Source organism: Fimicolochytrium jonesii (genome assembly GCF_025526975.1).
Source record: "Fimicolochytrium jonesii strain JEL569 chromosome Unknown EV422scaffold_2, whole genome shotgun sequence".
In the NCBI taxonomy this organism is placed as follows: Eukaryota; Fungi; Chytridiomycota; class Chytridiomycetes; order Spizellomycetales; family Powellomycetaceae; genus Fimicolochytrium; species Fimicolochytrium jonesii.
Genome location: NW_026515669.1, coordinates 1006790 through 1027811, shown reverse-complemented (window position 1 = coordinate 1027811; position 21022 = coordinate 1006790). Strand labels below are relative to the sequence as shown.

The 21022-nt window shown below is 55.3% G+C and overlaps 9 protein-coding genes across 9 annotated transcripts; 3 read left to right on the top strand and 6 right to left on the bottom strand.

The window, feature by feature from the left end:
* Positions 1-146: 146 nt before the first annotated feature.
* On the top strand, positions 147-2968 carry EV422DRAFT_503264 (uncharacterized protein; the record flags this gene model as incomplete). The annotated part of the gene is made up of 2 exons (XM_053068330.1): positions 147-2906; positions 2936-2968. The coding sequence occupies 2 exons, from the start codon at positions 147-149 to the stop codon at positions 2966-2968; spliced, it is 2793 nt and encodes a 930-aa protein (XP_052929382.1).
* A 279-nt stretch (positions 2969-3247) lies between these two features.
* EV422DRAFT_145776 (Endonuclease/exonuclease/phosphatase) lies at positions 3248-4872 on the bottom strand. The gene is made up of 4 exons (XM_053064846.1): positions 4343-4872; positions 4191-4260; positions 3929-4100; positions 3248-3859 (listed from the first exon to the last, which is right to left on the bottom strand). Exons 1-4 carry the CDS (start codon positions 4551-4553, stop codon positions 3425-3427), a joined length of 888 nt encoding a protein of 295 aa, XP_052929381.1. The 5' UTR covers positions 4554-4872; the 3' UTR covers positions 3248-3424.
* A 722-nt stretch (positions 4873-5594) lies between these two features.
* Positions 5595-7464, bottom strand: EV422DRAFT_145797 (uncharacterized protein). Its single transcript, XM_053064847.1, has 3 exons — positions 7336-7464; positions 7133-7246; positions 5595-7063 (listed from the first exon to the last, which is right to left on the bottom strand). The coding sequence occupies exons 2-3, from the start codon at positions 7242-7244 to the stop codon at positions 5715-5717; spliced, it is 1461 nt and encodes a 486-aa protein (XP_052929380.1). The 5' UTR covers positions 7245-7246; positions 7336-7464; the 3' UTR covers positions 5595-5714.
* A 684-nt stretch (positions 7465-8148) lies between these two features.
* Positions 8149-10890, bottom strand: EV422DRAFT_600604 (uncharacterized protein). The gene is made up of 2 exons (XM_053073681.1): positions 9154-10890; positions 8149-9072 (listed from the first exon to the last, which is right to left on the bottom strand). Exons 1-2 carry the CDS (start codon positions 10484-10486, stop codon positions 8558-8560), a joined length of 1848 nt encoding a protein of 615 aa, XP_052929379.1. The 5' UTR covers positions 10487-10890; the 3' UTR covers positions 8149-8557.
* Positions 10891-11000: 110 nt separating this feature from the next.
* On the bottom strand, positions 11001-13089 carry EV422DRAFT_616935 (uncharacterized protein). The gene is made up of 2 exons (XM_053073985.1): positions 12352-13089; positions 11001-12231 (listed from the first exon to the last, which is right to left on the bottom strand). Exons 1-2 carry the CDS (start codon positions 12730-12732, stop codon positions 11467-11469), a joined length of 1146 nt encoding a protein of 381 aa, XP_052929378.1. The 5' UTR covers positions 12733-13089; the 3' UTR covers positions 11001-11466.
* A 177-nt stretch (positions 13090-13266) lies between these two features.
* On the top strand, positions 13267-14464 carry EV422DRAFT_583354 (uncharacterized protein). Its single transcript, XM_053073414.1, has 2 exons — positions 13267-13878; positions 13950-14464. Exons 1-2 carry the CDS (start codon positions 13441-13443, stop codon positions 14325-14327), a joined length of 816 nt encoding a protein of 271 aa, XP_052929377.1. The 5' UTR covers positions 13267-13440; the 3' UTR covers positions 14328-14464.
* On the bottom strand, positions 14465-16138 carry EV422DRAFT_514621. The gene has a single exon (XM_053069260.1). The coding sequence runs from the start codon at positions 15985-15987 to the stop codon at positions 14587-14589; it is 1401 nt and encodes a 466-aa protein (XP_052929376.1). The 5' UTR covers positions 15988-16138; the 3' UTR covers positions 14465-14586.
* Positions 16139-16652: 514 nt separating this feature from the next.
* EV422DRAFT_503259 (uncharacterized protein) lies at positions 16653-17687 on the top strand (the record flags this gene model as incomplete). The annotated part of the gene is made up of 3 exons (XM_053068328.1): positions 16653-16818; positions 16881-17143; positions 17214-17687. 3 exons carry the CDS (start codon positions 16653-16655, stop codon positions 17685-17687), a joined length of 903 nt encoding a protein of 300 aa, XP_052929375.1.
* Positions 17688-18154: 467 nt separating this feature from the next.
* EV422DRAFT_549734 (P-loop containing nucleoside triphosphate hydrolase protein) lies at positions 18155-19934 on the bottom strand (the record flags this gene model as incomplete). Its single annotated transcript, XM_053071729.1, has 8 exons — positions 18155-18199; positions 18279-18370; positions 18457-18710; positions 18801-18906; positions 18972-19222; positions 19292-19476; positions 19542-19633; positions 19700-19934. 8 exons carry the CDS (start codon positions 19932-19934, stop codon positions 18155-18157), a joined length of 1260 nt encoding a protein of 419 aa, XP_052929374.1.
* Positions 19935-21022: the final 1088 nt, after the last annotated feature.

The window sequence follows — 21022 nt, the reverse complement described above, 5'->3', positions numbered from 1 at the left end:
AGGAAGGCAACAGAGGCAAAGGCAGCTGTCCCAAATCCCACCAGTCTCCACACTCTGCCACCGACGACTGCGAGATCCACCACGCACGGCCCCCCGGAACCTCGTTGCCACTCTAGCGGCGTCGTCCTCCCAACCCCTTGCCGACCATGCTCGCTCAGCAGGCCTCCACGGCGCCGGCCTCCACCTCTGCGACATTCCCCACTCCCGGCAACGCTACCGACACTATCAACAAGATACGCAAGAAACATGTCACTCAAGTGAAGCTGGACTGGGAACAGCTCAAGATAGTCGTCGCGAAACCCGATGGCAAGAAGGACGCCACTACCACGGCGTGGCAGATCAAGTGGTGGAGGCGAATTTTGAAAACGGACGCGACGGGCGAGGTTGCTGATCAAATACCCAAGTCGGAACAGAGTAACAGGCCAGATGTCAATTTCGTTCATGAGAGAATTGCAGAGGCGATTTATAGCACCGGGACTACGGGTCGAACGGCCGCCGAGGACATCGCGCAGGTCGCAAAGCAATGGATAGCGCAGGCGCCACCGTCAACTTTGACTGGTTACGAAAAGCTCGTCCTCGAGCCTCTCTTTGAGGAGGTGTCGACGGAGATGCGGAAGGTGGATGCGAAGGGCAAAAAGTCATACGACCATCTTCCCTACGCACTGACAAGGGAGGATGGGGGACGAAGCTTTGTGTTGAAGAGCGAGCACTTTGACTTGTTGCTGTGTGGGGGCGTGCCTCCTACGACAGACGATAAGGCATGCCGCCCACCGATAAAGGTCGAGGAAGAGGCAAACGCTCTCAACCAAACTCTCGAGCGGTATCACTCCACGTTCGAAAAAATCCTCCAGGATGATTTGGACAGCGCTTGGAGTTCGTCACACGGTATCATCGCTTCATTCGTGCAACAGCAAACCCTGCAGAGCCGGCTTCTGGCCGAGGACTTTGCTTCGCGAAAAGCGAAATTTGAGAAGAAGCATGCTGTCGAGCTCAGACCCTTCGAGGAGTTCTGGGCCGCAAAGACCGAAAAGTGGAAGAAGAAGTCGAAGAAGTCCAACGGCCCCGACGAGGCCGGCGCACTCGCGGAAATCGATGCCTTGTTCGAGACATACCTCGAGAACACAAAGACAGCGTTGTTCGCATATGAGAACGACGTCTGCCAGCCATCCATCAAAGAACTACAAACATCTGTCGAGCGCTTCATCGATGACTGCCAAAAGGAAATCGCCACAGCGAAAGACGTTGTGGACTCTACATCGCAGATCAAACTCAAAGCAATGCTGGAGGGACTTTTGAAGCAGATAACAGGCCTCATCCGAGAGTTCTCCGAAGAGGAGTTGCGATGGAGCTCTGCCATGCAGTGCAAGCTGGACGACCTGCGCACTGAATACCGCGACCAAAGCGCTGCAAACATATGGGGCCGCATCGAGAAATGCAACAACCGAGACTTCAAACGCCGAATAAAGGATATTGAACAGGAGAACAGTAAACGACGCGCGACATTTAGTGGTCGCTTGAACGAGTCGAACATCTCAAAGGACATCCGTATCGCGTTCCTCACCGTCGTAACCCCGTGCCTCGAAGCCGGTCAACGACTCGAACGTCGGGCGATCGAGGCGTATCACGATAGTCTGAGGAAAGACCCTACTATGCAGAACCTCGCCGAGAAACGCAGCACCATTCTGCGAGAGTATCAGGACGCGCTGAAACGGGGACACGCAGATTTTAGCACCGCGGTGGCTGCGGTTTTGCTTGATGAGATGGACAGAAGTCTTTCAGAGGGGGCGTGGAGGAGCATTGGGGTTCGGTCTCGCAGGGATATTGAGGCTGCGAAGACTATTTTGGCTGCTGATGCTGCGGTGTTGGCTGCTATGGCTGCTCAAGGGACGAAAGAAGATACTTCTGCTGCCACCACGGACGCGAAGAAGAAGAAAAACAAAAAGAAGAAGAAGAAGGCCTCGACGGAAGAGCTTGATGCTGGCAAGACGGATGGGACGTCAAAGGAACCGGAGGAGGCTGGGGATGATGGCAAAACTCCTTCTCCCGTTATTGCCGCGAGGGAAGCGGCGGAAGCAAATGGCGCCGATGTTCCATTTGCGGCTCAAGCTGTAAGGGATTATACCAAGAACGTGAATCGCGTGAAGGAAACCGAAAGCACCATTGGAAGCAAAGCCGTGAACGGGAATGATGACACAAAAAGTGCCAATAGCGTGAAAGAGGACACTCCTAACACCGAAGAGTCTCATTCCTCGCCCACGCGCACCTCTGAAAGCACAAGACCAAAACCCGCAATCCCCATCGAGCCCATAATCGACCTCGACCTCACGAACCCCGACACCATCCGTCTCCACTCCCACTCTTTCGAACCGTCCATCCTGAACATGGCTCTCCAAGCTGCCACTTCCGCGCAACCCCCGGGTCTGCCCACACACCAGCCGACATGGATGCCCGGCCCACACCACCCTCCCATGCCCTTCGCACCCCCAATGGGACAGTTCAGCCCGATGCCGGCAGCCAGAGGTCCATCCCATCCCGGCGTTATCGGTACCCCACCTCCTCAAATGCAGTCACAGCTGGGCGACCGCGAACTCATCGCCCTACGTGAAGAGAACAAAGCCCTCCGAGCCGATAACTACCGCCTTCAACAGGAACTAATGTCACTCAACCAACAAGCCTTCCAACGCATCGACGCTCTCACAAAGGACAACTTCTCCCTCCGCGCTATGCTTGACAAGTCAGCCCGATCTCAGCAACAACACCCGCCAAAACAGACTGAAAACGGCAGCAACAACAACACGGCGGCAGACACACACCATGCCAACAACGGCCCGAACAACGCGGCGAAGACATGGCGACGCAACAACGCGTCGCATGTCAAATGCGCGAATTGCATGGGTGCAGGGCATGTCAGTAAGGATTGCAGGCATCCGTGTAGGTTTTGTGGGATGCAGGGGCATGCGGTGGATGAGTGTACTGCGGAAGTCAAATAGACGTAGTTCTGTATATGTTACCCTGTGCATGCGTCTCCGTCACCTATACCACACACATATGTAGTTCGTAGTCTGATATCGGTGGAGGTTTTGGCCCGCGTTCCGTTGTTCCTGTTCATTCCTCAGCTTAGTGTGTCTGGCGTATGTGTACTTAATCCTGACCCGTCCTCTACATTTGTATATACTCTGTCGCAGAGGAACGGTAATGCATCTGCTGTTTATGTTGAAGACAGATCATCGCTTGAAGTGAGAAAAATGATATTGAATGAAATCAGGTATCAGGTATATTCTTTCTAGAAGCAGGTTTGATCTCTACACTTCGACGACGCCGTATCCTACGAGATCAAGCTCTACATATACTACATATTGTCTACCTGCCCTCTCTACGCCAGCCCTGCCGGCGCCGCTGCGTCTGTCGGATGCGCCACCTCGCTCTACGCAGCTACAGTGTACTCAATCACAGCCTCCAGCGGAAAATGATCGCTCAACATCTTCCCCTCCGCGTCCAAGAACTCATTATAGCGATACGCAAACGAACGCGCGTTCAGCGTAACCTTGTCCCCACTGCGATACAGAATCTTATCCACAACCTCACACTCCGCCGCGGGCACAGTCCCGCACACGACCGCGTCCCCGACAGGCGGCGCCACACCTCCCCGCGCATGCTGCACCCACGCGTCGGTGAGGTTGTTGGATTTGGTGAATTGGGAGATGGTTTCGCCGGCGCGGGTGTAACGGGAGTTGGTGTCGCCCATGACGATGACGGCGTTTCCGGCGGAGTTGGCGGTGATGAAGGACGTGACTTGTGCGAAGTTGGAGTTGCGGGCGGTGATGTCGCCCGGTTGGCTGCCGGCGTCCATATGGAGGTTCTGCAGGAGATTTGGGATGAGGCTTATGTCGGTCTATGTTTCTGACCATCAATGATTTAACAAACTCACGTAGACGTCAATGGCGGCGGTGGGTGTCAGCTTCAGCCGCATGAACGTGAATCCTTTGGGAGTGAGGCAATCGGCTTCGTTGATGTAGCATTTGCTCCATTTGATGCGTTGGAACTTTTCCCAGTTGTACTTGCTGACGGTGTTCAGGCCCGAGCCGAATGGGACGCCGCCGCTGGAATAGTCGTAGGGATGAAGAAATCAGTGAGATCAGTGAGTAAACGGAACGATCAAAGTAACGCGTGTGTAGATGGCCATTCTGTACCTCGTTGCGGTCCGGTAAGGGTGGTTGTCATTCGCGTACAACGTCGCATGGTAGTTGAAATCTTCTTGCACTGATCGTCGTAACACACAAAACCAAAGTTTAATCACCGAAAACAACCCAACGGAATCACAGATGAACAGCACCCCACATACCATGAACATGATCCCAGTTCCGAATCCGCTGACCCATCGCCGCCGTGTTTTTCGACGGATTACCGGACGAGATTATTGCGGGCAGACCGGCAACGTTCAGGGTGAGCAGGGAGAAGGTGCCGCTGACGGCTGCGGACGGAGCCGGCGCGGCGGTGCTGTGGGATGCTAGGGCCAGCAGGGAGGCGAGTGTTGCGGTGATGGAGAGCTTCATTTTGTGGGTTGATGGTGGGGCGACGGGGGATGAGGAGTCGGGTAATGTCACTAGATCTTGCAATGTGTGTCCTGGCAAAGACACCAGGGCAGGGTCCAAAGCAATGTCGTTCCTTTTATAGCCGACTGGAGGCCCTGAGTCGGCGTTCCCGCACGTTTCCTGATGTACAGCAAGGTGGCTTTCCACGTGTATCGCAGAAACGGAACCTCCTTCGACTCCGCCGTTCGACGAAGTACGAAATGATCGGATATCGCGCTCTTCAGATTCCCAATGTACAACCTCGCAGGTCGTACTGTACTAATCAAACCAAAAACGTTCGCAGAATCCGGTGACCAGGGTCTGCAGGGTTGCACGAGTGATCCCTGGTGTTTCTTTCCAAATATACTGTACTACTGAGTACTGAAGGCCGGAACTGCGACGACGAACCGTAACGTAGCCATACGGGCCCCAGCTCGTCTCACACAATTGATGAAATGCGCCGGTGATCTTGGCCGGAGCCTTCAAAATTAGCGTGACCATTTGATGCATTCGCTGGGCTTGGAGAACGTCAATGTGGTCCACGACTCTCATGAGCGAATCGGGGCTTCCGCGTCCTGCATACTGTAGGATGGATCTATAGCTGGGCAGCGCCGCCTACCCATGCATTCCGGAATTTGGATGGACCCATGGGAGAAGAAATCATATCAATCCTACGCCGACACAGCAACCCGCAACACGCCCAGAAAACGTGCGAGAGCACAAAGATTGTGCATCTCTGCGCGCCCGTCGGATCAAGCGCGTATGTGCACGCGTCTCGTATGTCATGGTAAGTTGTTTGGGATTCAGCAACGCGTTTGTTTCGCGTCGAGGCGAGCGAGTTTGAAGCTGGAAAAGAAAGAATATATGCTTCGGTGGAGTGAAAAGGCGGTCGTGTATGTATAGCGGCGGTAGTGACGGACTGTCCACTGGCAGTACATCGCTAGCCGAGAATCCGAGTATTCAGGGGTTTCCCCACTCTCCAATCTCCTGTTGTACCGATTTAAAACGCATTGTAACCTTCCTGCAAAGAGGTCGAGGGTATGATTTCGTATCAGGGCATTCCATAATCCCAAAAAGAAGCAAACGCTCGATACAATGCGCGGGAATCTATATACATAATGTGAGCGTTGGTGCTGCAGTCGGTTATTGGGCGGCCTGCCCATCCCTTTCCACTGCTTTGCCAGACTCCGGACGTCGACGATTTATGCTTGACGCCCGACGGATCGTGCCACCCGCACCGTGTTCCGTAGTGGGTGGTCGGACGCATTTCGACGTTTCTGGAGAATCCCGATCCGACTCTCCTGAATGTCCCGAATTGCCAGAGTTCTCAAAACGTTTCTTGTCACATGGTAGGGGTGTCGGGTAGTCGGTTGGGTCTTCCGGGGGATAGTCGGTTGGATCTCTCCCCGGCGCGCTCCCCCATAGACTACCTTCGCGCCTGCCATCATCAGAGTGATTGTCCTCATCTGCAGAAGCCCATATTCCTCCACTGTCTTCGTTTGAGTTGGCCCGTGGACGTCGAGAGGACTGCGTAGCGTTCCAAAGCGAGCCTCCCTTTTTCGGGCTTGGCCGCCGGCTTTCAGACGGCGGTCGCGTGTCGAGGTTCTCACCAGACGTGGCGCTCCATAACGAGTTTTCTTTCTTTTGTGCGGTGCTCGGCCTCGTTTTCTGCTTGGAAGCGAGGCTATCACCGTCATCTTCCCCATCGCACGAACGCCATATTGAGTTTTCCCCTTTCAACCTCAGCTCCCCTTTCGCCAAGGTCGAAAGCCTCGCGCTGGCGGGCTGCCGCGTTTTGCTTTCAGAGGGTTCGGTCTTCTGCCTAAACCCACGCGGCAGGGACATTGAAGCCCTTTCCGTATCCCATTTACTATGGGCACGGTCGGAGGGATAGTCTGATGTATCGTGCGCAAGATTTTTCGATGAGGAAACCGACCCGAGGCGCTCATTCAGTGCTTTGCCAAGAGCAGGCTCGTTGAGGGATATAGGTGTGAGTTTCGCTTTGTGAGCACCTGCCCCATATCCGGCCGAATCCGGGGCCTCGGGAACGAGCCCGAGGGGTTCGTTGTGCACGAAATTGAAATCTCGGTCTTCGTCGTCCACATATCGCTGGACGACATTCTTGAGCGTCTCTGGTGACACCGGCTTCGATAGGACCTCGTTCATCCCCACAGCCAAGCAATGCCGCCTTTGTTCATCCAAAAACCCGTTTGCTGTGATGGCAATGATAGGCGTGCGCCGATTGGCATCCAAAACATTAGCTGCCCAGTCCTCGATCTCTTGCGATAAACCATCTCCGCCGGCTTGCGTCATGGCGTAACGCATCTGTCTCACTGTTGGCGACGGCGTCACTGGCCGGGCTTGGGATGTCAACTTTGTGCTGTGCGTAACTGGGCCTTCGCGGATGGCGCTTCGGACTGAGGCAGAATCTGACCGCTGGCCAGGGTTTCGAATTTTGAAAGTCGCTTGAAGTCCATCAAGTACTGGCATATCTGCGAATGAAAAGTGCTGTTGAGATAAAAATGTGCCAAGAGCATGAGAAGTGGTTCCTCGCCGCATACCGATGTCGAGCAAAATCAAATCGTATCGATGGGTCGAAAGCGCTTTCAAGAGAGACAAGCCGTCCGAGAACAAGTCCTCAGGTTGGACTTGTATTGCAAGATGCTTGGCCATGGCTTTCTGTCGAACAAGCATTCGCAGACAAACGATTATCAGCCACGTCGCGCGAGTAACCTCTCGCTTCACCCGTGCACAGGTCACTCACCACCATGATTTGCTTGATGAGCGGGTTATCGTCCACGATGGCTATCCTGACGGCCCTCATTATGGCGTATACCAGTGGACGAGTTGTGGAATCTTTGAGAAGGCAGAACTACAGCCCTACGCCAAAACTATAACCCTACTGTAGCCCTACGAGTTGCGCCCTCAACAGTCCCTGCGGTTGTACACAAGGCTGAGAATGGGGCTCATAACTCGGCGAACCCTGGATGGCGCCGTGCAAGGGATTTCGTGAATGCCTCCATGGTTAAGCTTCTTTGCGGTTCCCACGCAGGTTCCCACGCACTGTAATCGTGACAGAGGGTCTCCAACTCCGCCTTGACCTGCCACTCGGGACGTGACAGACCTGTGAAAGACGTTGGCTCAAGTCTCCAGCCCAATCTGTTCGGAATAGAAGCGAGCGGCTCGAGAGCCTGTTATGCGCAAAAGCGACCTCCGACTGGACACGATAACGCTTGCTTCCACAAACAACAGATCGGCCTCGTTGAACACTCGACCGTCCATGGTCAGCTTTTAAGATAACCCGGCAGTCGAGAAGAGTACTGTAAGACCCCATACGAGCAAACTCGGTACAGAGGAACTCCGTTTACGACTTGTTCACAGCCTTCCAGAGCAGCAGCGTTCGGAATGCCCCGGGATGAAATTGCCTTCCCCATTCTATCCAAGCATGCTCCCCCCGCGAGGAATACAATCGAAGGCCCCTAAGTCCGTCCCGAACTCCCTCTGATCATCCGACAAACATAACAAAAAGGAAAAGAGTGTATCTCCGCCAAATAACCGCACAGGCAAAGTCGAGCCCCCCCAAAAAGGAGAGCCCATTAACCGGCAGCTAAGATAAGCGTAGACATCGTTCTAGCCTCGCCTTTCCCGGGAATAGAGAGTCGGTGTTTGTTTTCCCTGCCCCCATGGATAATGAGCGTGCGTGTAAAGCATTTTTTCTAGCCAGGCTGCTGAGCGGACGTTGCTTTTATTTGCAGAATTTGGGGTGGCGCAGGGGATGTGGCGTATGTGGCTTTGAACTACGCGTTGGGTCATCTCGGGCATGTCCGGCATATTCGTGGAAGACACTATGAAGAGGGCTATGGTACAGGTGTGTGTGAGAGATCCGATGGGATCGCAGGATTATGAATATCATGATGGGAGCCAAGTGAGGGGACTGTACGACGCGCTGGACTTCAACAGCTACATAAAGGTGTGCCCATCCACCGCTATGGCCTATCACTTAACGCATCTAAGATCTCGTGTATACACTGGTCGTCCCGGATATCGACGCCCCAATCCCGTCCGCCTAGAATCACGTTCAGCACCTGCCGCGCCTTCATGTCGTCCTCGCGCCGTTCACGGACAAGGTCGGCATACACGGATTCCAGATCCTGTATTCGGTCCGATGCCGCGTTGTTTTCTCGTTGAAGTTTTTCTACAGTCTTTTGGGTGTCGGTGGTTGCGGGATTTGAATCGGCGGACGATGAGGGTTTGGTGGTTGATGATGTAGGAACGATGGTGGCGGTGTACTTCCGCAAACGAGTTTCAAGATCGATGATGCGGTCGTTGAGGCCTTTGACGATTCGATTGCGTTCGAGGAGGTCGCGGTTGTCCCGTTTCTCGGCGGCAAGGTATGCGCGGATGAGGACAAGGGTGTCGGATGTTTCTTGTGTTAGATTCTGGGTGTCGTGCAACTTAGTGTGTAGGTTATTGACATGTCTGTTCAGGAGTGACGTTGTGCCTGATAAATGCGAGCTATGATTAGAGATGCCCGACTACGAGATACCAGGATAGTCACTCCCAGCACAGGGGCTATACCAACATAATATGAGCCGTTCTCTCGATCCTTGGAGCCATCTCTCTAACCGTTCAGTGAACTCCTCATCATCCTCCGTCTCCCCTCTTCTAGTGATCGACATCAAAGGCTCCTCCACGGTTGAAGAAGGCCCAGCAACCTCGTCCCATTTCCTCTTCGTTCCCACCGAGTTCGCGCCGGCATCAGGCGCCTCAACGGCAGGAACATCCTTCGCCACATGCGCGTCCAAAACCTTCATAAACTCATCTCTGCTGATCGGAGCACGAGACTGCAATATCGCCGGCGGGAGTTTCGGGGCCCACGGTGAATCTGGGGACACTTTTGCGCCGACCGTCGGCCCTGGCGTGCCGGGTCGGGAGGCATTCGGAGTTGCGACAGGTGTGGGGAGGACGGGAACATTCAGATTCGAAGTGCGAGTGCGCTGTCGTGGCTCGTGTCGTAATGATTCAACGACCTTATTCGATGCTCGTGCTTCGCCGTCCGTAGATGATTTAGTCCCTGGCTGTTCGGATGGGTGTGAAGTGGGCACCGTACTCTGCGGATGTGAGATGTGTGATCCGACACTCGGGCGTCCGTGGCTATTGTCGTAATTGGATGGCGGCCTGCTTTCCAGCGCGTACCGTGAGTCTCTCGAGACGGGATGTGGGGCCTGCTGAGAATCATGTTTCGCAACAGACGACTCCCCACCCCTTCTGACATCGATTTCTGCCCTCGTCGATCTTCCATTGGCAGGCTGCTGCACTCTATCCCGCGGATCAAAAGACACAGAAGGCTGCGTATGCATCAATGTCGACAGCTCGCGAGATGTCATGGTATCTCTAGGGTCTCGTCCATGATCACTTTGCCTAGATCCTCTCCGAGCGCCCATCGGCGATTCGACATATGCGTTCGAGTTACCTGGCCATTCTCTCTCACTCCACCCACCAGGTGGGAGGTATCCAGAACTGCCCCCACCGTTATCACGCCCTTCGGGTTCATACCCCTTCCCATCCACTTTCATTCGTGGCAATAGTGCATTTTCAGACCGCTGCATCGGCCGGGCCGGGCTCGGTGCTGCCGATAGATGTCCATACGAGGTAGAATGATCAGGCGGTGGACCCGAGTGAACGAAGTGCGGGCTTGGGAAGGGAGGAGGGAGCATCCGCGAATGGCCATATCGAAACGCTTCCGGGGGAAGATGCTGCTGTGGTCGCCGCTGTTGTTGTTGTTGTTGTTGTGCTCCGTTCGGCGCCTCCGGTGGATACTCTGGCTGCCCTCGTGGGCCGTGCCGGCCTGGGATGCCGATCGGTGGTAATGTGGGCAGGGACCCTGGTTGATTTCCGTTTCCCGGATAGTACATTTTCGACGCCTTCAAGTGCTCTCCCGTTTTCTTAGGAGAATCGAATGGCAGCGAATGGCGTCGCGACAAATACCCTGCTATCTCTTAACTTGAGGGCGACACCTACGCACAGGGTCCTTCCGACTTTCGTTGAAGTTGCGGGCTTCTCGTCGAGTTAGTTCAAGCCTCTCCACTGCAATTCTTTGGCCACGCAGACCGCGACAAAGGAAGATACAGCAGACCGACGACGCAAAGCAAGAATGAGGGTTCGCTTCGACAGACACTGCTCCAGAACTGCGTGGGATAGAACCCCGAGTCTACCCAAGCAACCTCTTTCTGTCTCTCTGCGTCCGTCGAAGGGGCTGCCTTTTTGGGACGGGGAGGGGCGACCCGCGAGCCTGAAGCAACGCGCGCCTGGTGATAACGGCAAGGAATCATTTCAGGCTGGACGCGAGAACGCGCGGTCTTGCAATTGCTGTCGTTTTGGTCCCACGCCACATTCAACATCACCCATCGCAATGGCGCCGCCCACGTTCGAACCCTCAACTGCCCTCACAAATCATTTTACCCTGGCACATACAGTACTGCAGGCCAGAGGACGACGGTTGGGTAGTGGACTGATGACTGCGAGGTGGTCTTACCCTACAGGGGGCATCAGTCGTCCAGACAGAGAGATATGATAACCCTCCCGCAGCGACCTCCCGCAGCGAACAGCGATGAATGTGAAAGAGGGAAACGGAGAACCAGCTCCAAAGCAATCAATTTCGAACATTTCTGCGATATCAGGGTACACGATACAAAAGGAGGAGGTTCAGGGGATTGCGTGACGTTATGTTATGTACTGTATAAGAGGGATTCTATGTATAGAGAGTCCTACTAGGTTATTCTAGAAAAGTTACAGGTCGTGTCAGGGGAATATGAAAGGCTACAGACTAACTACAAGTGGTATGTTCTATACGGTACGCCGTGTCTCGGAGAGGCCGGAGAAACTCATTGTTGGTTTAGGCGAAGAAGCAGGCAAGGGCGGCAATGACCGCAAAGGCGGAGACAGCGACCTTGGCCGTGGCGCCAGAGACCGGGGGTTCCGGGTCGGGGGTGGGCTCGCTGGTGGGCAGGGGAGTGTCGATCGGGGTCTTGATGGGGGTCTCGATGGGGGTCTCGATAGGAGTCTCGGTGTAGGTGTAGGTATAGGTGATGGGGTTTTCGGGGTCGAAGGTGGATGTGACCGTTTCGATGGGGGTGTCGGTCGGGACGGGGATGTCCGTAGGTTCGGCGGTGGGCTCCTCAGTGGGATCGGCACTGGGCTCCTCAGTGGGCTCCTCAGTGGGCTCCGCTGTGGGTTCCTCAGTGGGCTCGGCAGTGGGCTCCTCCGTGCACTCCTCAGTCGTGGTGGGTTCGGCAGTGGGCTCTTCGGTGCACTCCTCAGTCGTGGTGGGCTCCGGAGTAGGCTCCTCAGTGCACTCCTCGGTAGTGGTGGGCTCGGGAGTAGGCTCCTCCGTGCACTCCTCACTGGTGGGCTCGGGAGTGGGCTCCTCCGTGCACTCCTCAGTGGTGGGCTCGGGAGTAGGCTCCTCCGTGCAGTCCTCGGTGGGCTCAGGAGCTGGGATCTCTTCAGTGTGACTAACCTCGGGGATGTCGGTCGGGGCCGGCTCGTCGTCGATCGTGGTGATCGGCTCGGGGTCAGCAGTTTGAGCCGGCTCGTCGTCGATCGTGGTGGTCGGCTCGGGGTCCGCAGTTTGAGCCGGCTCGTCGTCGATGGTGGTCACCTCAGGCTCGTCGTCGGTGGTGGTCGGCTCGGGGTCCGCAGTTTGAGCCGGCTCGTCGTCGATCGTGGTGGTCGGCTCGGGGTCCGCAGTTTGAGCCGGCTCGTCGTCGATGGTGGTCACCTCAGGCTCGTCGTCGGTGGTGGTCGGCACCTCCGGCTCGTGGGTAGTAGCGGGCTTGTCAACGGATGTCGTCTCCTTGGGAGCGTGGGTAGTAGCGGGCTTGTCAACGCTTGTCGTCTCCTTATGCTCGTGGGTAGTAGCGGGTTTGTCGACGCTGGACGTTTCCTTAGGAGCGTGGGTAGTAGCAGGCTTGTCGACGGATGTCGTCTCCTTAGGCTCGTGGGTGGTACCGGGCTTCTCCACAGGAGCGGTAGCCGAGGGCTTAGGTGCAGCCTGGGTCGCCGTCTGCATAGCAGAGCTGGCACGATCCAGAGCTCCCTGAGCGTTCACGACGGACGTCGAGGCCAGGAGGACGGCGGCGGCGAGGGCGGTGATACGCATGGTTGGCAAGGGTTACGAGGGAATCAGGTGGGTGATGAGCGGAATGAGCGAGGGGATGGCGATAGAACACCTCCATAAATATGCATTGGCTCACAGCGGCTGTGGCAACCGCAGGCGTTCCATCGTCAGCATGCGAAATGAACTGACGAATGGTGGGCTGTGCCGGTGACCATGACTAGCTCTTGTGCGTCCGTGCGTCTCTTATTTCAGCAATTTCTCTGCGAGTACTACCGCGGGGATGGGTCTTGCGAATACAACCGAAGGTTGGTGCAGGCGGACCAGATGGACGCCGTTGAGGAATGGGAGCCAAACACGCCAACAATCATTTTGGTTTTGTCTGCTGGGAGATGGTGCTAGTGTGGACCTGTGGTACATATGGTTGGCAAAAGCGCAGGACAGCGCGCGAATTTTTATTGAGCATGGGCGCCCCTGTTGAATATCATTCGGAGCCAGCGAGGTGCCTGTTTAAAAACAGTGTGCCCTTGCTGAGCATAAGTGTATGCAATTAAGTCCCGTGTTCGCCGCACTCTCCTGAATTTATTATCCTCCACAAGGTTTAAGTTTCGTGGCTGGCCGCTTTCCCTCGAAAAGTCTCGCAAACGGATCTCTTTGGAAACGCAAAGAAAAGCCCGACATCTCCCCAGTTCCCACGCACAACTCAGCGGTCCCCACTTCATCTTGCCAACTCACACCATCACAACCGCCCAAATGCGCTCAACAACCGCCCTCGTCCTCGTCCTCGCCCCTCTCGCCGCCGCCCAAGGCGCATGGAACCGCCGCGTCTACTTCACCGACACCGTCTGCACCGGCACCATCGGCTACCAAGAACACGTCTTCACCCCCAACGCACCCTGCGCCGGCCCCACCCAGCCCCTCACCGCCGCCTGCGAGATCAAATCCACCGACGCCCGCGTCAAATCCGCCGAGGCCACGCAGTGCGAGAGCGTATCTGTAAACAAGGATGTGTCGGAGTTGCCGTTTTTCCCGGCGGCCGAAGTTGGGGTGGGGATTGCCGGGGCGAACTATTTGACGTTGAATGTGTATTCGGCGGCGCAGGTCGCGGGTGCGTGTCCCGTGGTGACGGGTGGGAATGTGCAGATCACGCAGATTACGGCGGCGGCTGATGGGGCGTGCCATGTTATGGAGGTAAGGCTTGCTCTTCCTACTGCATCATTGAGTTCTTGCAAGAAGGTTCTGATCGGTTTTATATTTTTCAGCCCGGTATGTACTTCAAAGCAAGCTGCACGGCAGACGGCGGCGTGTTGGAGTTCTGCAACGACGCTCAGTGCACCACATGCCCGACCACGAAACGCACAGCCGTCAAAGCCGATTGCTCTGGAGACATGTATCAGGGCCAGCCCACCAAGGCGATTTGCACTCTGCCGGGTGCCGTCGTTGCCGGTGGTAACGCTACCACGAGTGCAACATCATCCGCAGCTGCCTCTGCAACGGGTTCGGCGACGGCCGCTGCTCCTTCGGCTACGAGCGCACCTGGGAACTCTACCGGGACCGCGAAGAACAGTGGGGCTGTGAATGTTGCTGGCGTTGTGTTCCCTGCTCTTGCCGCTGCTGGTGCCGCGGTGTTCGGTATCTGATCTTGTCTGATTGAGGAGGCTCCAATGGACGTATAGTACTTTCTCGGCGTATGGACCTTACTGTAGCTGTACTTTCTCTCTTCATCCGTTTCAGCAAGGGCATGTAATTTACATCGGACACTTTCTCAATTTTGGGCCACCTTGCCACTCTGCAACCTCTATGTAATATTGAAATAACATGCGTCTCTCCGAACAATCCAAAAAAGGAGCTATGTAAAAAGCAACAGAACGTCCTAGACTCCATCTACATACGACAATTCTACCAAGTACTCTTGATATCCCTGTAGAGGATATCCCAGGTCCCTTCACCCTCCGCAACCGCCTCCGGCCGCTGCACATTATCCCCCTTCTCAAACCCAGGATAGTCCCCAAACTTGATCCCCACATTCGTCAGATTCTCCTTGAGGAACTGCATATGCCACGCATGGTACAGCCTCAACGACTCGCGCGGGTCAGCCGCGCCGCCCAGCTTCATCATGCGGAACAAGCCGCTGAACAGGGCTGGGAAATCCGAGATGTCCTGGTGAGCAGTGTTTCTCAGCAGCCCGAACCGCGAGTTGGGCGAGCATTGCGGGCTGCGGAACATCTTTCGGATAGGGTCAAGGTTATCTCTCCAGTGGAAGTTTTGAGATTGGATCGAGATGAAGGGTTTGGTGACTGGGGTATCTTTCACAGCGTACATGAAAGGGTCGATAGCGATCCCGCATTTGAACGGGTTAGACGGGTCCTGCATCGCCATAAGGGCCGTGGCGGCGCCAAAGGAGTGGCCGGCCATGACCCAGTTATCGAAATCGAACCGGCCGGCGACGGCTTTGGTGAAATCGGCCCATGCGGACGTCGCCATGAGGTTCTCGACGGGCGTTCCAGCGTCCAGGTCGCGGAAGAGCTGGATCACTTCTTTGACTTCGCCGTCCTTTAGGTCCATTTGTCCGCCGCGGAAGCGGGACCAGAATTCGGGAACGGATTCGGTGGGGAGCTTGTCGTTGGTGTTGGGTGGGCGGTAGATGATCTTTTCTTTGTAGTTGTTCTTTGCGGCGACGGTTGCTGAGCCGTCTCGGTGCTCGATGGCGGCCACGATGAAACCCTCGGATGCGAGGCCTCCGCAGAACGTGCTGTAGGTTGTCCGCATCCCACCCAAGCCGTGACAGAAGATCACTGGAGGCATGCGCGCTGGCAACGGCGGTTGATCAGAAGAAGCTTCTCCGCCCGCAGGCCGAAGCGGGGCGTCCAACCATCCCCACGTTTTGATATTCGCCAGCGCCGGATACACGAGGCCCAGCGCGAGAAAGGTAGGCAGTTTGCTGAAGTTGCCGTATCCGATGGAGTAGAATGTGGCTTTGGGCAGCCACTTTGCACGGCAATGTGATTCCCCAGCGGAGTTTGTCGTCGGGTAGTAGAACCTCACTAAGACGCCCTTCGTTCCCTTCTCCGCGACACCGGGCGTCTCTACATCCAGCATGCCGACCGGGTATGGCCCTGGGTACTCAGGTAAACTTGGGCCGAACCAGCCCGAGAACCAGCTGCTGCTTGTGCCTTTCTTGTCGTGGGCGGCGGTTGCCGTCATGCTGGCAACATTGGCCGGGGATGGCCCGACGTCGAGTTCTGCGGGCTCCATTTGGGACACGTCCTGGGCCGGCTGTTTCTCGTCGGAGTTGGTCATTATTGACGATCGTATTCTGCGAGGATGGTGGATCTATGGGGGGTTATGCAAGCGACATTGGACGGCGGGCGGCCGGGCGAAACGCCAGCCAGTCTTTATGTGTGAGAAGGAAGGCCCAAGCGGAGACCGAAAGGTCCGACGTGTTGCAAACGTCACATTCGGATAAATTGCATATTCGAGAGTTCCCCGGTTGAACATGCGTGCGTGCTGAGCGCCACATGCAAGCCGCCACGCGCCACATTGCTCTGAACTTGGTTTACCGGCTGCGCATGTTCGTCGCCGTCGAGCGCGTCACCGTCATCTGAGACTCATCTCACCGGCTGCGCTTCCACCACCAGCGGGCCTATTGGGTGGTGGTTTGGACAGCGTGCAAATTTTGATTTCACTCCACCCACGCAGTTGTCGCTTTTGCCCCCACCTCGGCTCTGCGCAGGAACGGAGGAGAACCGTCAGGTCTCTGGGGTGGCGTATGGTACTGTACTGTAGCTCATGGGAACAAAACTCAAAAGACCCTGGGTGCAAACGTCCGGAGCTGCTACCTCTGTACAATTGCCTCCCCCCCGTCTCCACGAAGGTCGGCCTCCAAGAAAGCAGTCGTCGAAAAAACCTCGAACCATCACCATCTATCCCACGAACGGCGCATATACCCCCCCAAACTTAAAGCAATGAGGGTATCACGAACCCTCCCTGCCCTCCTCCTGGTCCTCGCTACGCTTGCAAACGCTGAAACCGCCGTCGCTCTGCCGCCATTGGTGTCGATAGGGAGGAATGTCGGCGTTTACTTGTCCGAGGCCCAATTCAAGGCGTTTTCGGACCACGTGCAAGAGACTTGTGAGTAGCGAAGGGTCGTCGGGAGCAAAGAGAATGGGGTTAGGTGGGAACTTTTGCGAAAGTATGCTTGGGTAGCGATGGAGGCCGTATGGAAGGGGAGATCTGGTTTGATTTCAGTGAGCTGGGCGCAGGCGCCTGGACGCCGCTAGGAATGTGGGAAAAGGCCGACTTGATTTCAGTAACTGATCAAGAGATCCCGATTACTTCCATCACAGACAACACCATACCCAACCCCTCCCCACTGCTCACCAAAGCCGTAAACGACGTCACCTCCACCGCCGGCCGCGGCCCCGTCGATGTCGGAGCAGTCGAGTACCTCGTCAACGTAAGATCAACCTTTCCCCTTCCCACTCCCACATAATCCACAATCTCACAAACCTTTCCGCATCCCACAGCGTCTAAACGAAGCCATCCCAGCCGGCGACCCCTCCTTCGCCCCCCTCTCGGACGCCGCATCCCAGCTCGGCAACGCCGTCACGGCAACGATGCACACGGAGCCCGTCGGCTCACCCAAACCCTTCACGACCGTCACCTTTGGATCGCAATCGCCAGCCGCGACCGTCACGACCGATGTAGTTGTAACGACCACCGTGCAGAGCGTCAGCTGGGTGACGACGACTGTAGGGACGGCCACTACCTCCGTGGCTGTTACCACCGTGTCGAATGTCATTACGACGACGAGGAAGCCCGCTACACCCACGGGCGGAAGTGTCACAACTGGGACGGCTGGAGCGACCGCCACACCTTCCTTGTCTTTACCGTTCCAGCCGCAGCAGCAGAATGCGGCTGTCGGTGACCGCCCCGTTGTAGAGGGTCTTGCCGCGACCGGTGTGGCCGTGATGCTTGCTCTATTGGTCATGGCATATTAAGCGACTGGCACCGTCAACCTATCACGTCTGAGCCTACCGCATTGACATGATCCTTTTACCTTCAGTTCCGGCCCCATCCATCCCCTAATCATCCTCACATCATACCACGCAACAAATTTTTGGCCCTTCTCTGCAACGTCTCGCATAACAGGAACGGCGTACACTCCTCTCATTCCACCCTTTTCCTGTGATCTAGAAATTCACCACTTATATAGACAACGTTTTTTCCTTGTATGTACTTTTAGCCGTCACCATTTGCTTGTCTCACATTATAATATGACTGCCACGTCTCATCATTACGAAAACACAACCCGTTCTGAGTCTAGCGAAAGAAGTGGTCTCTACAAAACATAACCATGGCGAAAGCCACGATAACCCTTGTTCAAAAGACCAAGGCCGGAGTCGATAGTGTCCCAAATATTCATTATCGCTCCATACAAATGTTTCCAACGTCCCTCAACCTCCGTTCATTTGATCATCTTCTTTGCCGTCCCTATTTGGCACGAGTTGACCTGCGAGTACGAGAAGATGGTGGTGAGATACCGGAGGACCGCCAGATGTTGGCATCCACCAACTTTCCCACAAACGCACCTTAGTCGCAAATCTGAGAGAGCACAGCGTTTCCTGGAAACTTCCCGCCAGCGGCGAGACGTTCACAAACATCAGCGTCTTCGAGTTTCCTCCTATGAATTTAAAAAAAAAAACGCTTGGGTCGTCAGCATTCCCCACTACTGAAAACCAAAAAACATCAAAAAAGGAGACTACGTACCAAGACTCCCCTGCAACAAATACGTCAACTTGCTATTCCGATACGGCACGTGTTTATCGCCATTCGCAAGCGCATAGATCACATCGCCGAGGCAGCTGAGACTCTTGTTGATGGCCTGCGTCTCTTTCAGGCGGTCGCCGGTCGATCCGGACGAGGAGAGGCGCTCGGAGCCGGCTAGGTCAATCAAGTTGAGGATGCCGGATGAGGTCTCGGAGGTGAGGCTGTTGGTGCCGGTGAGGCGGAGGGTGAACACGCTGGAGTTTCGAAAATGGTAGATGTTTTGGTTGGTCTTGCTTTCGAGCGAAAGTGAGCACCGGCTATGGGATCAGTCTGCTGAAACATACCTATGACTCCGAGAAGAGCGCTCATTGCAATTAGTGGACGCGACTGCACGATTCTGGGACGCCTTTCGCAACACCTTGTGCACTTCCGCCGGAGTCGTTACCAGTACTAGGAACATCATTCAGTTCAGTGAGGTGGTTGGATTGACTATGCGTTCCCTAGCGCAAACTCACCCGTGCTAGCATCAGTAACCGACGTCTTCCCCGTAACCGGATGATGCTTAATCTCATGCTTGCCCTCCGCACCGGCGCTGCCCAGCAGGTCGCGTATGCTCTCATTGTAGATTTCCAAAAACTGCGCTTCCATGTCGTAAGTCCATCCTTTCTCTTTGAGCTTCGTCGCCGTGTCGAAGATCTGGTGGACCGCGCGAGGGATCATGCCGAGGTCTTCGGAATCTTCAGCGGCGTTGGTTGGGCCTTCCATTCTGTTTTGATGTTCCCACAAAAGACTTAGTGATCTGCCGCGCAAGGAGAAGAGAAAGATGGCTGCTTACGTGAATGTCTTGCCACTGCCTGTCTGACCATACGCAAAGATGCACACATTGTATCCATCCAGCGCCGATTGCACGAGTTGCGAGATTTCGTCAAAGACGGCCAGTTGCTTGGTGCCAGGTTGAAAGACGCGGTCGAACGAGAATGGGTACGATTTTGCGACCATTTTCTGACCAGATGCTGATTCCTATGGAGATTGGGTACGCGTTAGTCCATTGTCGATTGAAAAAGGTGAGGCAAGATGATACTCACCGAAGTCTGCTTCAGCTCAATGACTTGATCGTCACTGTCCTCAAAGCTGATATGTGTGAGAACATCCTCCTTCTTCTCCTCGATTTCAGCAGCTGCATCGAAAACGCCGTCAGTCGCTTTTCGACAATACCCCAGAACGCAAAGCTGTCCTAACTCACGCAACGGCGGCCGCACTCTACAAAACACCCTGATATTGCCCTTCAACTCCTGCACAGTGTTATGCAGCTTCCTCCTTATCGTCTCCTCCTCCCTCACTTTGCCCTCCAGATTCAGCACAGCGATGCCAGCCTCCTCCAGCTCCTTTTCCAATCTAGCAATCGTGGCATCCCGGACCCTAACCGTCTCCTCCGTTTGTTCTAGTCTCAGTTTGTTCGCCCTCATCTCGGATTCCATGTTTACGCTCAGTGTTGATTGGGTGGATATCGTTGTTCGTAGCGTCACATTTTCTTCTTTGGCGCCCTTCAGTTCGCTGGAGATGGTTTCGTGGGAGCGTTTGAGGGAGTCTAATTCGTGTCGTAGGTTGTCCAATTCCCGAGCATGCTTTGTCGTTAGGTCGTGTTTCTCGTCATCGTGTTTTCGTTGTGCGTCCTATCAACCCATGGATCGTCAATCTCCCTTCCTCGCCCCATGTTTCCAATGGAGCAGTACCTTCAATTGATCCTTCAAATCTGATAACTGCTGGGCGTAATTGTGATTCTCCTTTTCTTTCACGGCGACCTCCACTTTCAAGCTGTCTCGGAACTGCAGTAATTCATCCACTGTGGCGAAACATTAATACAGGCTGCATAAACCCTGCTCATAAGAAAATCACTGACGTATACCTTGGCTACGGCTCTGCATGAGCTCCTCTGTGACATCTTCTAACCTCGTTTTCGAGTCCTCCAACTGCGACTGGGTTGCATAATGGTTCTCTTCCAAATCTTGCAATCGTCCCTATGCGAGCAAGACCATATCCAAATCAGTTTCAATCCATCACAGATCTGCGCCGACAGAGCTTCCAGTCTTCCCACCTTAACATCCCACGCAGGCCTTTTTGTCTTTTTTGCAGCCGCCGCCGCCGCCTTCGCCTCCTCAGCCGGTGGGGTCACCTTCGCCGCGGTCGCCGTTTTCGCACTCACACTCTTCACACCCGCCGCTCGCACCGCGGGTCTCGCCACAATCGTCGCCTTTGCAATCCCACTCCTCGTCCCTACAACCGCTTTCGTCGCACCACCAGAAGCAGACCGCGTACCCGCTCCAGCTCGCGCCGCCAACGTCGTTCTCGCAGGCGCAACGCGGGTGGTGGTCGTCTTGGACGTCGTGTCAACGGCGGTGCGTGGCCTGGTGTTGCGGGTCGGCACAGATGGTTCGGGCTTGCGCTTGAGAGAGGTTGTGTGAACTTTGAAATCTTCGGGCTTGGGTGAACGTTCCTTAGTGCGGTGGGAACAATGGAGGGGAGGGGTACATACCAGGCGCAAATACAGAAGAGACGCAACATTCAG